Genomic DNA, 15,595 nt, shown 5'->3' with positions numbered 1-15,595 from the left:
CACCTCTTTTTAGCATTACTGTGGACTCAGTATTTTTTGATCAGTGTGGTATAATCCATTACTTTCATTTTTCTTTTTGAGGCACATACTTTCTCAATTTTGGCCAATGAGATCCTTTTCAAACTGGCTCCTGAGGCTTTTGGACTTGGCATCATTATTTTTTGAGCACTTTTTCCTTTTTTTTCTTCCACAGTAGGACATTACTGATACACTTAAAGCATTTCATGCCAAAAACTCACAGCCATTTCACAAAGAAGCTGCGTTTTCTAATATGGTATTTAGAAGTCAGAATCTATACTTAGAAATACATAGTTTTAATGGCTGCATAATATTTTATTGTTTGGTTGTACTATATAGATTTTAAAGTTTCTTTCTTGGGATGCTAAGTTTCATATTATGGAAAAACTAGAAACAACAGTGGGTAAAATAATCCTTGTATGAAAAGATTTGTAAATTTGCCAGTTGTTTAAATTCCTGGAAATTGCCAGTATATCAAAGAGTATGCACTTTTTAAAAAAAAAAAGTGATACATGGTGTGAAATTGCCATCAAAAAAAATCATTGTTAGGACTTCTGAGTTCTGTATATGCAATTTTATATCAGCTACAACTTAGGTCAGCTGTTTTTTTCATCTCATTAAACTTAGTTCTAGAATCTCAGTACCTGCTAAATGGTGGCTTATAACATGCTGAATTTACTACTGAAATGATAGGTTTTTGTTTCTGATATTGTACATTGTATTTAAAAATAATATTTCAACTTAATTTGTAACTTACTAATTGGTAAGGATTTTTTTTTTTTTAAGATTTTATTTATTTATTTGACAGACAGAGATCACAAGTAGGCAGAGAGGCAGGCAGAGAGAGAGGGGGGAAGCAGGCTCCCTGCTCCGCGTGGGGCTCAATCCCAGGACCCTGGGATCACGACCTGCGCCGAAGGCAGAGGCTCTAACCCACTGAGCCACCCAGGTGCCCCGATAAGGATTTTTTTTTTTAAGATTTTATATTTATTGTTTTGAGAGAGAGCATGAGAGGAGAGACATCAATGGGAGAAGCAGACTCCCTGCCGAGCAGAGAGCCCGATGTGGGACTCGATCCTGGGACTCCAGGATCATGACCTGACTGAAGGCAATCGTTTAACCAGTTGAAGCCACGCAGGCACCCCTAATTGATAAGGATTTTTAATAAAAGTACTTTTTTCCCCCTAGAGGCCAGGGAGAGGGAGAGAGAATCCCAAGCAGGCTCCACGCCCAGCACATAGCCCAACATGGGGCTCAATATCACAACCCTGAGATCATAACCTGAGTCTAAATAAAGAGTTGGGTGCTAACCGACTGAGTCACCCAGGTGCTCCTAATATAAGTACTTTTTAAGTGAAAATGTTTTAGCCCTCAGAAATTGAGCTTTTATTTAGAGATGCAACCTTATATTTACTTTCCAGTAGTGCTTTTATGAGAAATGTACATTTGTTTGCCAATAGTCATAGGAGATTAAGTAGTAAGCTATATAGTTAAGCTTACCTTTTATTAGTTTTAGACTACAGATACGCAAATGAAGATTAGTTTGTAAATATTAAGCTTAGCGTGGTGATTTTTATGGTTTAAATAACTCAGTGTTTAAAACACCTCACAGGGGCGCCTGGGTGGCTCAGTGGGTTAATAAGCCGCTGCCTTTGGCTCAGTCGTGATCTCAGGGTCCTGGGATCCAGCCCTACATCAGGCTCTCTGCACAGTGGGGAGTTGCTTCCCCCTCTCTCTCTTCCTACTTGTGATCACTCTATCGAATAAATAAAATCCTTTTTAAAAAAAATAAAGCACCTCACAGTCTCTTAGCCTGTTTTCTCATCTGTCAAGTAAGGATAATAATAGTTGTCTTATAGATCTGTTTTGAGACTTCACTGTGTCTGGAACACTGCCCCAAATACTGTGGATTTTCAATTAAAAAAAGCTGAAAGTCCTGGTCATCCAGCGTTGTAGGATGCTATTGCCCTTATGCTACTTTTTATCTTCTTGATACATTAATTCATGAGGTTACATTTAAGTGGTATTTTTAGTTTCTGTACACAACAGCTAGTCATTTGGAAAATATCTTTAAAAATTTTCAGATAAAAATCATGGTCCTAGCCAGTTACAACTTAAAAATAGCTCTGTTAATTTTAACTAGACAATTTATGGTGCTTTAAAAGTGAAATTTAAACTGCATATTTCTGCCTATCACGTTGAAGACATTTGGTCTTCTGCCACATTTTTAAGTACCATAGGACATTGGTAAGACTGGCCAGAAGTTTCTCCTTTGATCAGTTATATCAGTTGTTATCTGATTGTTTCTTATGTGATCATATCCTTATTATTAATATGCCTACCTGCCTCTTCATGTTTTTACTTTTAGATATTTTCTTCTCAAAATACTTTCTATCTTTATAAGCACTTATATAATTTAATAGCCTGACATAAAAGTCTAGGAAGGCTTTTCATGCAAATTACTTGATTGCACTGTTTTCTAGATATTTCCAGTCTCAGGTGCTTGTTATTCTCACTTATCACGCTTCTTAAATCCTCACCTTTCCAATTCATGTTTTCATTCCTGTGTATGTAGATGGCCTCAGAGCTAGTGGGTCATAAGTCTTTTCAACATAGCAGTCTGCATTTAAGAGACCAAAAAGTTTAGTTTTCCTTAACTATTTCTTCTGTGCCATCTTGGCAACTAGAAATATTTTTCTTGAGCCTTACATGTCTTTGCTCCACTCAATTCCACTTCAGAAAAAAAAAAAAAAAGAAGTCTTGCTGTGCGATAAATAGGGAGTCTACCAAATTTCCAGAGACCTCAGTTTAGAAAAGGGATAAGTTTTCTAGTTTTGAGATAGGCTTATAAGTAAAATCAGTAACTTTGTCAAATTTAAAACTTCTATAGATTTTTAAGTCTATAAATCGCTGAACATAAGCAGCATGTATAAGTTATGTCTGCATCAGTAACTAGCTTGTTGTGCTTATTCATTAGAGACTTTAACAATGGAAATGTATGGATGGAATCCATATGAATAGAATCAACCCATTCATTCAGCCAGAAAATACAGTGCTCATTTTCTTTTGGAAAATGAGAACCAATGTATTTCGTTACTAATTCCAAAATTTTTTGTCTGTTATCTTACATATTCATCTGAACTCCAGCTTCACATCACAGACTTCTGCTAAGGTTTCTTCACATTGCTTCTCCAAAGCAGCTTCTGTCAACTCCTTGCTTTTATTAGTTGCACAACCCATCACTCAGTCACCGGGATTCAAAGTCTTTTTCTGTTCCTTTAAATCTTCTGTCCTCTCAGGCATCAAGCATATACTTAAATGAATTCTTTTCCTGTCTAATATCCTAGTTCAAACTCTCCTTCAAGTTCAGCCCTTCCAAAATGTATGCAGAGGAATTCTCTTTGGGGAAATACTAACAGATTCTGTAACCATGTATATTTTATCACTGTTGTATCCCATCAACTGGGAAGTTTCTTGAAGTCAAAGACCAAATCTTACACTCTTAGATCTTTATAACACCTGACATGTGTTGAGTTAAAAATTTGTTGATTGACTTATAATTTTTCCAGGTTTTGTGAGTTACTCATTATTTGTAAATACGCACATGTAAACCTGCCTTTACTAGCAAAATTTATTGAATTTAAATTCAACGCATTTAACTTGGCCTGTTGTAATTATGTAACGTAATCTTTGTTTGATTTTGTTTGTAAGGTACGTCTTATTCAGGTTATGAAGCAGCAGTGTATTCAGCTGCATCCTCCTACTACCAGCAGCAGCAGCAGCAGCAGAAGCAAGCAGCGGCGGCGGCGGCAGCTGCTGCTGCAACAGCTGCCTGGACAGGGACCACCTTTACTAAAAAAGCACCATTCCAAAACAAACAACTGAAACCAAAACAGCCTCCCAAACCGCCCCAGATTCACTATTGTGATGTTTGTAAGATCAGCTGTGCTGGACCACAGGTACTTATGTTGTATGTTTTACTACGAGCCTTCAAGTTATTTTTGGTAGTCAAGTATGGTTGATAGTCTCACACTCACAGAAAAGGTTTACCTTTTCTTTCCTGTTAGCTTTTAGCTAACACATACACATATTTCACTAAACGGTCTTTTTTTAAGAAGTATTTGTATTGAGACATAAGAATTCTATTTAAAAAAACCTTAGAAATGATTATGTTAATGAAAACGGGCAAATTATACTTTTTTCATGAAAGATAATTTGCCCCTTAAATAAAACTTTAACTTAAAAGTTTTAATTTTAAATTAATTAGGGTTGGGGATAAAATTGACTTTTTTTTTTTTTTTTAAGATTTTATTTATTTATTTGACAGAGAGAGATCACAAGCAGGCAGAGAGGCAGGCAGAGAGAGAGGAGGAAGCATGTTCCCTGCTGAGCAGAGAGCCCAATGCGGGGCTCAATCCCAGGACCCTGAGATCACGACCTGAGCCAAAGGAGCAGCTTAAACCAGGCGCCCCTAAGATTGACTTTTTATTTCTTTTAACTGTCACAGCTTGCTCTATAAAGCCTTTATACAAAATTCTTCAACTTAACACAGTTGGCTTTTGATTTCCTTAGCTCTTGTTCGAGGTCCATGACTATATGAATAGAATGTTGTAGCTGAGAAAGGATGACCGTAGAGATAATTCAGTTTTATATACTTGAATTAAAGATGAGAGGACTTTGTCAAATGTGTTATTTTTTGGAGCATATAAATAGCAGAAGAAAATTGTCTTTCTGGAGTTTTGAAAGTCCTTAAAATAAGTTCTTTTAACAATCTGTAGTTTGCAAGATGACATTTTTTTTTTTATTTGCAGGATAACATTTCTAATAAGGCTAACTTTTGTATATGTTTTATAGAATGTTACTTATTTCTGTGTAATTTCCTTTATGAAGGAATAGAAACTTTGGGAACAAGAAAGATGTGGGGAAGTGTCTTTTTCAAAAATATCAACTAATGAAGCATGTAAAATATTTATTCCCTTTTTTCCCTAGGTTTTCTTTTTTTTTTTCCTGATTGTTATACCTTAAAATGTGATTTCGGCATGAGTGTTTATAAAGTCTAATGTGTTGAACCCTTATCCTGACGTTATTTGTTAATTTCTTTAAGAATGTCTTTTTATAGGGCGCCTGGGTGGCTCAGTGGGTTAAGCCTCTGCCTTCAGCTCAGGTCATGATCTCAGGGTCCTGGGATCGAGTCCCGCATCGGGCTCTCTGCTCTGCGGAGAGCCTGCTTCCCCCCCTCTCTCTCTGCCTGCCTCTCTGACTACTTGTGATTTCTTTCTCTGTGTGTCAAATAAATAAATAAAATCTAAAAAAAAAGAAAAATGTCTTTTTATATAAGAATTGACAAGCAGTTTGGAAGATAAAAGGCATATTATGGTAAAGGAACAGTCTTTGCCTCTGTAGTAGGTTCTTTCAGTTATATTGTCTCTGCCCCACCTATATACATTCTTCTTAATTTACTAGATTAGTTGTATCTGCTTCTTAATACTGAGTTTTTAGATTATTTTCAATTACCAGCATTCCCTGAGTTACACAAATTAGGGAATAATTATGGAATATTTAATATATGTGACTAGTTCCATAAATCCTTGTTTCTCCCTATTTTGAGTGTGATAGGAAATCGTTTCATTGTGATTACATGGTGGGGGGGAGAGGGAGGATGTAGGGAATGTTGGCAGGGACCCAGGATTAAACATGGAAGGAGTATATCCTATTCTGCAGTGGCTGTTGAGAGGGGATGATGCCGTGAGTGGCAAATGTAGGCCTAAGAGATGTGTTGAGTATCTGGTACCCATATATGATAGAACATGGGTCTAGGATCATAGGTAAAAAGTAGCATTTAGGATGATATCTATAAAGCTGACCATCAGTTTGGAGTGCCTAGATCTTTATGAAAGAATAGGCCAGGGATACTTCTGCAAGTCGGAGGCAGTGCCTTAAGGGGCAAATGAGAAAAGCATCATTGGCATTTTAAGTTAGAACCTAGGTCTGGACATGAGGAGAGAGAGTAAGGTTCAGGTTTAAGGTTCCCAGACCTGGCTCTGCCACTTTGTGGCTTTGGACAGTTGGAGACCTTCATTTCTTTGGGCTTTTGTTTCCTCACTATTAAGGACTTGCCCTAAATAATTGAGGCTCAGACTGCTTCATGGAGCCACGTCAGGCCACTGTAGATAATGAGAGGAGAATCAGATGACTGGGTCTTAGGTCTCCCTCTTTGTTTCAAAACAGAGCAACTTCCCCTACTTCTGCATAAGATTTCATTTGGAGAAGGGATTCTCTTGTTTAAAAATTAGAAAATCATTGTTTTAGGTAATCTCTAAACTTCCATCCAGCTCCAAAATTCTGTGATGAATATACAGATTTATGCTAATGATACGTCTGTCTTAAGAATAATTTTAAAAATAAAACACGGAAGAGGAACTATTTGGCCCCACTCAAGGAAAAAGAAACAGCAGTCCTTATTAACCTCCTCATTTTAATAAATCTGCTACCTTTTATCAGCTGATTCCAGACAGTTGTTTTTTAGAGTTTTGTTTTGTTTTGTTTTGCTAAGGATTTTATTTATCTATTTGACAGAGAGCGAGCACATAAGCAGAAGGAGCAGGAGGGAGAGGGAGAAGGAGGCGCCCCTCTGAGCAGAGAGCCCAACCTGGGCTCAGTTTCAGGACCCTGGGATCATGACCTGAGCCGAAGGCAGACACTTAACTGACTGAGCCACTCAGGCATCCCCAGATAGTTTTTAATATAGTTTCACTATTTTATTGGCTAATATTACAATAATACTGTTTTTCCTTGCAAATATATGTAATTTTGGCTGTTTCGTATTTTAGATAAGTTTTTGTTTAGGATGGTATGGGTTCTATACAAAAACACATTCTGAGTTAGAAAAGTTAGTTTTATAAATAAACATACCTGTTCATAAAATGTCTTGTTACCATACAGTAACTTTTTTTTTTTCATGATATAGATACATTCCTCTCTCCTCTTAATTCTACAGTTAAATAGTTTGTGGAATGGTCACTCTGTCCATCATTATACATAAGCAGTAGAAGATTCAAATTCTTAAAACTGGGTGTGGTTACCTTATATTGTTAATATGGCTATGTATGAAAGTCCTTTGCAGATCAAAGTGTTGGATAAGTATATTCTTGGTAAGCAAAGTACAGAGAACTACAGGTACATCACATCTATAGGGGATCCCACATGCTCTTGTTCAGTCGCTTTTACAGTTGTTGAGCCCGCATTATTAAATGAGTACTAGAGATTTGAGAATTGAATAATTTCAAATGATATAGATAGAAAATTAGCAAAGCAACATTTATCCTTTTGTTTGAAACAGACTTACAAAGAACATTTAGAAGGACAGAAACATAAAAAAAAAGAAGCCGCACTGAAAGCCTCACAGAATACCAGCAGCAGCAACAACTCTACTCGTGGGACTCAGAATCAGTTACGTTGTGAGCTCTGCGATGTGTCTTGTACAGGAGCAGATGCATATGCTGCCCACATTCGTGGTGCTAAGCATCAGAAAGTAGGTGTTTTTTCCCACACACCCTTATGTCTTACTCTTTTTTCTTTTACTTTTTCAATGGAGGGTTTAAATATAGGTGTCTTTAAAACTTGAAAACTTTGAGTGGATTATAGGCCTTGTTTCTATGCTAATATACCTAAAGGTAACATCAAATAGTCATTGCTTAAAGAGGGAAAGATTGGAGACTTTTTTCCTTTGAATTAAACTAGATCATTTATTCTTCCATTTGGAAATGTGTTGTATGATTATTTTCCTCTTGTCACGCTCAGAGCATCCAAGGGTATTCACAGAGTTCTCAAAAAAGGACTGGATTTTATTTAGTTTATGTTGTTTAAAGCAGAGGATGTGTGTGTGTGTGTATATATATATATATTTTAGGGTTTTTATTTAAAATGATAAGTACCCATTTCCTTGATTTCTGAAGAAAAAATAAACTCTTTTAGAAAAAAGTTAAAAATCAATGCTTTTTGAGTTTTCTCACAAATGTGCTTTTATTTTGTAGGTGGTTAAATTACACACAAAACTTGGTAAACCTATTCCTTCAACAGAACCAAACGTTGTTAGCCAAGCTACTTCTTCAACAGCTGTGTCTGCTTCAAAACCGACTGCCTCTCCCTCAAGCATTGCAGCAAGCAATTGTACTGTGAATACTTCATCAATTGCAACTTCTTCAGTGAAAGGTCTTACAACTACAGGAAACTCGTCTCTTAATAGCACATCCAACACTAAAGTATCAGCAGTGCCTACAAATATGGCTGCCAAGAAAACATCTACACCCAAAATAAACTTTGTTGGCAAGTACTGAAGATTCTGTGTTCCTCCTAACTCTGTCAAAGTGATGTTTCTCCTCCATGCCAGGCCTAACCCTTCTGTTTTATGCTCTTGTACCCAACCGCCTTCTTCTCTGGGGTCTTATTTGATCACATACCTGTTTTTTTCTCTTGAATTTTTAATCAGTCCTCCGTCTTCTAATGGTTTCTTTCTTTGGTATACCTCTGTTTCCATAGTCTTTAAAAAAGGTAAGAGAAATTAAAGAACACAAAATAAAAAACCCAGACATTTTCTCATTACTGTAATCCTCCCACGCTGCAGCCTAATTCTTACTCTCTCTGCTTCTACACTTCTTAGCCAGTCCTTAGTCTGTTCCACTGTTTGCACTCTACTCTTTTGAAACTGCTTTCAGAAGTTACCAAAGATCTAATTGCCAAATCCAGTGACCAGTTTTCAGTCTCACACTGGTGATTCCTCTGACATTTGACACAGTTGACTGCTGTGCCTTAAAGCTTAAAGTCTCTATTCTGTGTCTGTCCACCCCATTCTCAGGTGTCTCTTTTGGGTCTCCCGCCTTCATGTTCATTAAATGGTGGTGCTTCTAAAATTCTGATTCTAGTTCTCATCTCACTCAGTATTCACAAGTAGTCTCATTCATTCTAGTATGCAGTAACTTTAAAATCTCTTGGGCAAACTCAAAACTCCCACCTTTTCAAGCTATGCTGGAGGAATTACCTGGTTATTATCTATATGGGTTTCTGTGGGCATCCAGTATCTGATTCTGTCACAAGAATGTCGTGAAATAATCTCTTCAAATTGCTGCTTTTTTCACGTGGAAAATTTTACTGACATTATTTCTACTTGTTCATTGTCTCCTTCGGTTGTTTACTTAGTCCTTTTGTTTCTGTTATTATAGTATTTCTACAAAAAGATGTATTTTTTCTTCATAGCTGCTGCCTTGTTTTAGGCCTTCAAAGTCCCTTCCTCAGAGCTTTGTCTTATACCACATCCAGTCTCTCCAAGCTTATCAAAGTCGTTTTGTTAAAATACATGTCAAATTGTTCTAGTCTCCTGCTTAAAAATTTTTCAGTGGCCTTCTCCTTGCATGTAGGAAAAAACTATGTTCCTTAATTATCCATTCAAGGCCTTCATAGTCTGAATGTGTCATCACGTCTGCCTACATAGTAATTGATGCTGATGTCTTCTTTGAATTTACCATAGTCTTTTAAACTTCATATTGTTGTGCATAGTATTCTATTTAGACATTCTCTTCCTTCTTCTGGGCCAAATTCATACTTAATTACTCTTCTTTTAAAGCCCAGCTCAAGGGGCATCTGGGGGCTCAGTGGGTTAAAGCCTCTGCCTCTGGCTCAGGTTATGATCCCAGGGTCATGGGATCGAGCCCTGCATCGGGCTCTCTGCTCGGTGGGGAGCCTGCTTCTCTGCCTACTTGTGATCTCTGTCTGTCAAATAAATAAATAAAATCTAAAAAAAAAAAAAAGCCCAGCTCAAGTGACACACCCTTAGTGAAGCCTTTGCTAACTGGATCATGTTAGAGGATAAAGGGTCCATGGGCTTGTTTGTTTGTTTTGTTTTGTTTTGGGAGGGTGGGGGTTTGGTTTTTGGTTTTTGGGTTTTTTTGTTTGTTTGTTTTTTGTTTTTTGTTTTTTTTAAGCATTCCCACTTCACTGTGTTCCTACTTATTATAGCACTTAACATAGTATTTATTTGTATCTTCCCTTAAATTGTTGGTACCTCAAAAGCAGCTACATTATCTAATTCTTGTATTATCAGGACTGGGTGATATCCTATCATATATATATCATATGATATCCTATCACCCAGTTGCTTGGGGGGAGGGAACTAGGGATACAAACATGAATTGTGCTTAGACCCTACCTTTTTAGGTACTTGCTGTCCCCTTTTAGGTATTTGTTGTTATGAGGGTCATGGTGGGGACAGGATCATTGGTTGTTGGAGAAGGGAAAAAATCCAGGTATCTATTTCATTAACAGGAGAAAAAGGCCAAGTGGTTGATGTGTTCTTCAAAATTCTGATTGTATGTCAACCAGGAGTTGGACTAATGGTGAAAAAAATAGAACTTTATCTGAAATTTCTTTTGTATCAGATTATACATTTACAAAAGAAAAATGGAAATTACTGTAATTCTTTTATGCTCCTCTAGGTGGGAATAAGCTGCAATCAACAGGAAATAAAACAGAAGACTTAAAGGGAACCGAATGTGTTAAAAGCACTCCTGTCGCCTCTGTACAGATTCCAGAAGTAAAGCCAGACACCGTCTCAGAACCAGTCACACCTGCATCTCTTGCTGCTTTGCAGAGTGATGTACAGCCAGTGGGCCACGATTATGTGGAGGAGGTATTGACTTGAGAATACCATCACTGTGAGATTAGTATAGGAAAGAAGTGTGTCACTTTGTTGGCGCCTGGGTGGCTCAGTTGATTAAGTGTCTGACTCTTGGTTTGAGCTCAGGTCGTGATCTCAGGGTTGTGAGATTGAGCCCCATGTTGGGCTCTGTGCTGGGCATGGAGCTTGCTTAAGATTCTCTCCCTCTGCACCACCAAACCCCCCCCTAAAAAAAGTGTCATTTTGTTGCAGGAATGCTTTATGTGTAAAATTAATTTAGGTTACTTATAAAGGAATATCACAGGAATCTTTGTTAAAAGTTTTTTTTTTTTTTTTTAATATTTTATTTATTTGACAGAGATCACAAGTAGGCAGAGAGGCCGGCAGAGAGAGAGGAGGAAGCAGGCTCCCTGCTGAGCAGAGAGCCTGATGTGGGGCTCGATCCCAGGACCCTGGGATCATGACCTGAGCTGAAGGCAGAGGCTTTAACCCACTGAGCCATCCAGGCGCCCCTGTTAAAAGTTTTTAAAAAGCACGCCCTTGGGGCGCCGGGATGGTGGTCGATTGAGCGACTGACTCTTGGTTTTGGCTCAGGTCGTGAGATTAAGCCCCATGGTCCTCTCCAGACTCAGCAGGGAGTTCACTTGAAGATCCTCTCCCTCTGCCCGTCCACCCTCAAATAAATACATTTCTTGCTCTTTAAGCTTGCCTAAGTGACATCATAATTTTTTTTTTTTTTAACTTTATTCCTACCAACACCATCACTGTGATGTAAGATAACTTTCTATTTGTTTGGTAGGCATTCTTGTATCCTTCAAGTATCTGGCGTATAAAGAGTAAAAAAAAAAAAATTGTGAACCACAAAATAATAGAATATTTCTTTCTGGACAATCATGTAGTTTCATTTATAAAATTAAAGTTGCTGAGTTACCAGATCATGTTTATTTGATTTGTCAAGCTGATTAGAAATCTTCCTGTTTTACAGGTAAACTCAGTAAATTGAGGAATAAGGGAACATTGGAGGGGCCTAATAGATATTTGCTATTAGCAAAAGCCCAACATAGAGTGGTGTAGTACTACTCTTTACTTTCACTGTATTGTAGAACATATGTAAGTTCTCTGAACTTCAGTGTCCTGATCTGTAAAACTTGGGTATTTCCAAAGTTGTGAAGATTAAATAACAGTACCTAGAATAGTTCCTAACATATTGTAGATTTTTGTTAAATAGTTCTTCATTTTTTTCCCTCCCATCAAGAAAAATTACATACTATGTTGTCTTTGCCAGATAGAAAAGTGGATTAATATAGTTTATAAGTAGTTCACAATTTTAAAATGTCAGATCTTAAGAGAGTAAGGTTTGGTTATCTAAAGAAATGTATATGGCCAGGACACCTTAATAATCTTTAATGATATTTGTCAATTAAGTAATCCAAAACTTCAGAGAATTGGATCCAGAGCCAGTTTTAAAAGCTTCCACAAATAATTTGAACCTAGTATCCATTACAGATATCTTAATAACCCTGTACTTCTCTTCCTAACTGGTTGTACATTTGGGAAAAAATTGACGTTGATTTTCCATAAAGTTACATATATAAGATCTTAAGCTTTGTAGAAACTTGTATGCCAAAATAATGTCTTTAATACTCTTATTTCCATCTCCAAGAACAATAACTAGCCAATAGCAGTTGTTTACTATTTATTAGAGAATTTATTAGAGAATTATTATCCAGATGCATTTAAATCTAAATGTTTACACATAGATAAAGGTATTGAAATTAAAGTTAATATCAAAAGCAAATACATGCAAATTTAATTGTTTACATATATTCATCACAGAATCTGTGAGAGTTTATGAATGAAGTCTTCAACTATAGTATTTTGTTAATGATTCTTGAATTCTTTTTTCCCATGTCAAGGTACGAAATGATGAGGGAAAAGTTATTCGATTCCATTGTAAATTATGCGAGTGCAGTTTTAATGATCCCAATGCTAAGGAGATGCACTTAAAAGGGCGAAGACACAGACTTCAATATAAAGTGAGTAAAATTTCAACTGTCGGGCAGTTAGTCAGTTAAATGTTTAGTTCTTGATTTCAACTTAGGTCATGATCTCAGAGTCTCTATCCCTCTGCTCCTCCCCCTCTTGAAAAAATTTTCAGGAGCACCTGGGTGGCTCAGTCCATTAAGCTGCTGCCTTCAGCTCAGGTCATGATCTCAGGGTCCTGCGGGTCCTGCGAGCCCTGCGTCAGGCTTCCTGCTCAGCAGGGAGTCTGCTTCTCCCTCTGCCTCTCCCCACTCTCATGCCTCTTCACTCACTGTCTCTGTCTCTCTTAAATAAATAAAATCTTCTAAGAAATTTTTTTTTCGTTTTTTTTTCTGTTATTATAGTATTTCTACAAAAAGATGTGTTTTTTTTTAATTTTTTTAAACACCGCTTGGAACCTTTTCCATAGGAAACAAAACATCTAAATATAACTCAGTTCATGAACTGTATGCTAACATTAGCATGTCATGTCTCACATTCAGATGTTTGGTTTTTATTGATCAGTTTTTTATACTTAGTCAAGAAGAGTATGACCATATTTGATCATTTTTAGTGAAAGTAACATTGCCTAGATCAAGTAATCATGTATATATAGATAATTGCTTTACATAAAGTATTTTGAAAGAAGTATTAGGTCTCCATCTATTTACCTTCTTTGTCTTGGTAAAATTCCCACTAAAATGAATTTTAAGATGAGGAATTCCTCATTGAAAACACTTCAGATGTTAAGTTAAATCCACATCATTCAAAAAGTTTTTAATTAGCCTAGACTAATGCACTAGATTCATGTTTTCCATTCTAAACAAAGAGGTGGTGAAAATTAAAATAGTCTGTTTTTTAACCTCCACAGTCAGACATGTAGAATCATCTGCTTACAAACAAGTAAAGGAAAATGAAATATCCATTAGTTCACGAAGGATTTCTTCCATTGGTTAGTTATGTACTTTTTAGATACTAAGTATGTCATTGAAAATGTAGACAATTAAGAATTTAGGGGTGGGAGGGAAAGAAGAATGTTTATTAATGTATTCTGAATCTTTCCTCTAATACAACTTATTTTACTGATTTTACTCTTACAATGAAAAATTTGCAACTGAAAACCTCTATGATAAAAGAATATGGGGGATTGTCTGATGAATAATATGTGTAGATTATTAGAGGGCCAGCTGATTTTTTAAATGTCCATATTGACAGAAAAAAGTAAATCCAGATTTGCAAGTAGAAGTAAAGCCCAGTATTCGAGCCAGAAAGATTCAAGAAGAGAAAATGAGGAAGCAAATGCAGAAAGAAGAGTATTGGCGAAGACGAGAAGAAGAAGAACGCTGGAGAATGGAAATGAGGTAGTATCTTTAACTTTTAGTACCATGATAGACAGTGGTTCAGCCTTTCTAAAAAACTTAGCTATTCTGAGTGACTCCCATTCAAAGCAATCCAGATTTATTTGATGTACTTAAGTTTTCACTTTTCAGGAAGATCCTAGGTATAGGAAAGAAATGCATTACAATTAAGTTATTGGCTATTCTAGTATTTGACCGTGGCCTTGGTGGTATCTTATATATATTAAGTATAAGTGGTATCTTATATATATTAAGTGCATGAAGCAATAGTTAAATTATATATAGATTTTTTTTTTTTTTTTTTTAATGTACCCTACTTAGGGTGGGGCTTAAACTCAAAGACCCAAGATCAAGAGTCACCTGCTTTACTGACTGAGCCAGCCAGGTACCCTGGAATAGTTTAATATTATAAATAAATGTCTCAGTTTAAAACAAAATAGAACATTTGGTTACATGGTAAAAATATCATGAGTATAGGATCTGGTAGATTCTAGACAAAATTGTGTGCTTTTTAAAAAGAAACATCTATCATAGAAGCTTGAGGCTATAGGGAAGAAGAAAGGAGAAAACATGTCTTCCAGAGATATGTTAATGTTTGGTTTTTTGATATAACTGATGACTTTTTTCCTTTTTGGCAGGGGTGGGGAGTGCATGCAAGCTGGGGAGGGGCATTGATGGGAGAGAGTGTGTCTTAAGTGGCCTCCATGCCCAGTGCAGAGACCCATATGGGGCTTGATCTCACAACCCTGAAATCATGACCTGAGCCCAAATCAGAGAGTCAAGTGCTTAACTTTCTGAGCCACCCAGGTGCCCCAGCATATCCTTAAGTAATATATCAGGGGCACTCAGCTGGCTTAGTAGAGCATGTGACTCTTGATTTCAGGGTCATGAGTTCAAGCCCCACATTGAGTGTGGAGGTTACTTGAAAAAATTAAATGGTACTGTTCAGTGGTTTTTAAGTAATATTCACAGAGTTGTACAGCCTTCACCACAGTCCATTTTAAAACCATTTTTGTCACCCCCCCCCAGAAGAAACCACAAACCCGTTGGTAGTCACTCCCTATTTTCCCCCAACCCCTACATCTACCCCTGGGCACCCACAATATACTGTCTGTCTATAGACTTTTTCGGGGGGTTACCTGCGTGGCTCGGTTGGTTAAGCATCTGCCTTCAGCATAGGTCATGATTCCAGGGATTAAGTTCTCCATTGGGCTCTTTGCTTAGCATGGAGTTTGCTTCTCTCTCTCCCTCTGTGTACTCCACCCCCCCCCTTCAAATGAATAAATCTTTAGACTTATTCTGGAGATTTCATATAAATGGAATCATACGATGTATGGTGTTTTTTATCTGCCTGCTTTCACTTCACCGTGTTTTTAAGATTCATGCATGTTTTAGCATGTAACAGTACTTTGTTTCATGGCTTAATAATATTCCATCATAAGAATGTGTAACATTGTTCGTTTATCAGTTGATGGACATTTGTGTTGTTTCCACTTTTGGGGTGTCGTGAATACTGCTGCTAGGAGTA

General features: G+C 36.9%; 1 protein-coding gene across 3 annotated transcripts in view; it reads left to right on the top strand.

Moving 5' to 3' along the window:
* The window catches only part of ZFR (zinc finger RNA binding protein), an 86,113-nt gene that overhangs the window by 29,970 nt on the left and 40,548 nt on the right, over positions 1-15,595 (top strand). For all 3 annotated transcript variants that reach the window (XM_032851272.1, XM_032851271.1, XM_032851273.1), the window contains 6 exons: positions 3,730-3,977; positions 7,358-7,549; positions 8,052-8,343; positions 10,506-10,699; positions 12,604-12,723; positions 13,925-14,070. In XM_032851272.1, coding sequence (XP_032707163.1) covers positions 3,730-3,977; positions 7,358-7,549; positions 8,052-8,343; positions 10,506-10,699; positions 12,604-12,723; positions 13,925-14,070 — 1,192 coding nt within the window. The remainder of the gene's footprint in view (positions 1-3,729; positions 3,978-7,357; positions 7,550-8,051; positions 8,344-10,505; positions 10,700-12,603; positions 12,724-13,924; positions 14,071-15,595) is intronic.

The sequence above is a fragment of the Lontra canadensis genome, unplaced genomic scaffold, assembly GCF_010015895.1.
Source record: "Lontra canadensis isolate GAN:19392208 unplaced genomic scaffold, GSC_riverotter_1.0 scaffold5, whole genome shotgun sequence".
Lineage (NCBI taxonomy): Eukaryota > Metazoa > Chordata > Mammalia > Carnivora > Mustelidae > Lontra > Lontra canadensis.
The sequence above is the reverse complement of the archived record's forward strand: the minus strand, read 5'-3'. Positions and strand labels throughout refer to the sequence as shown.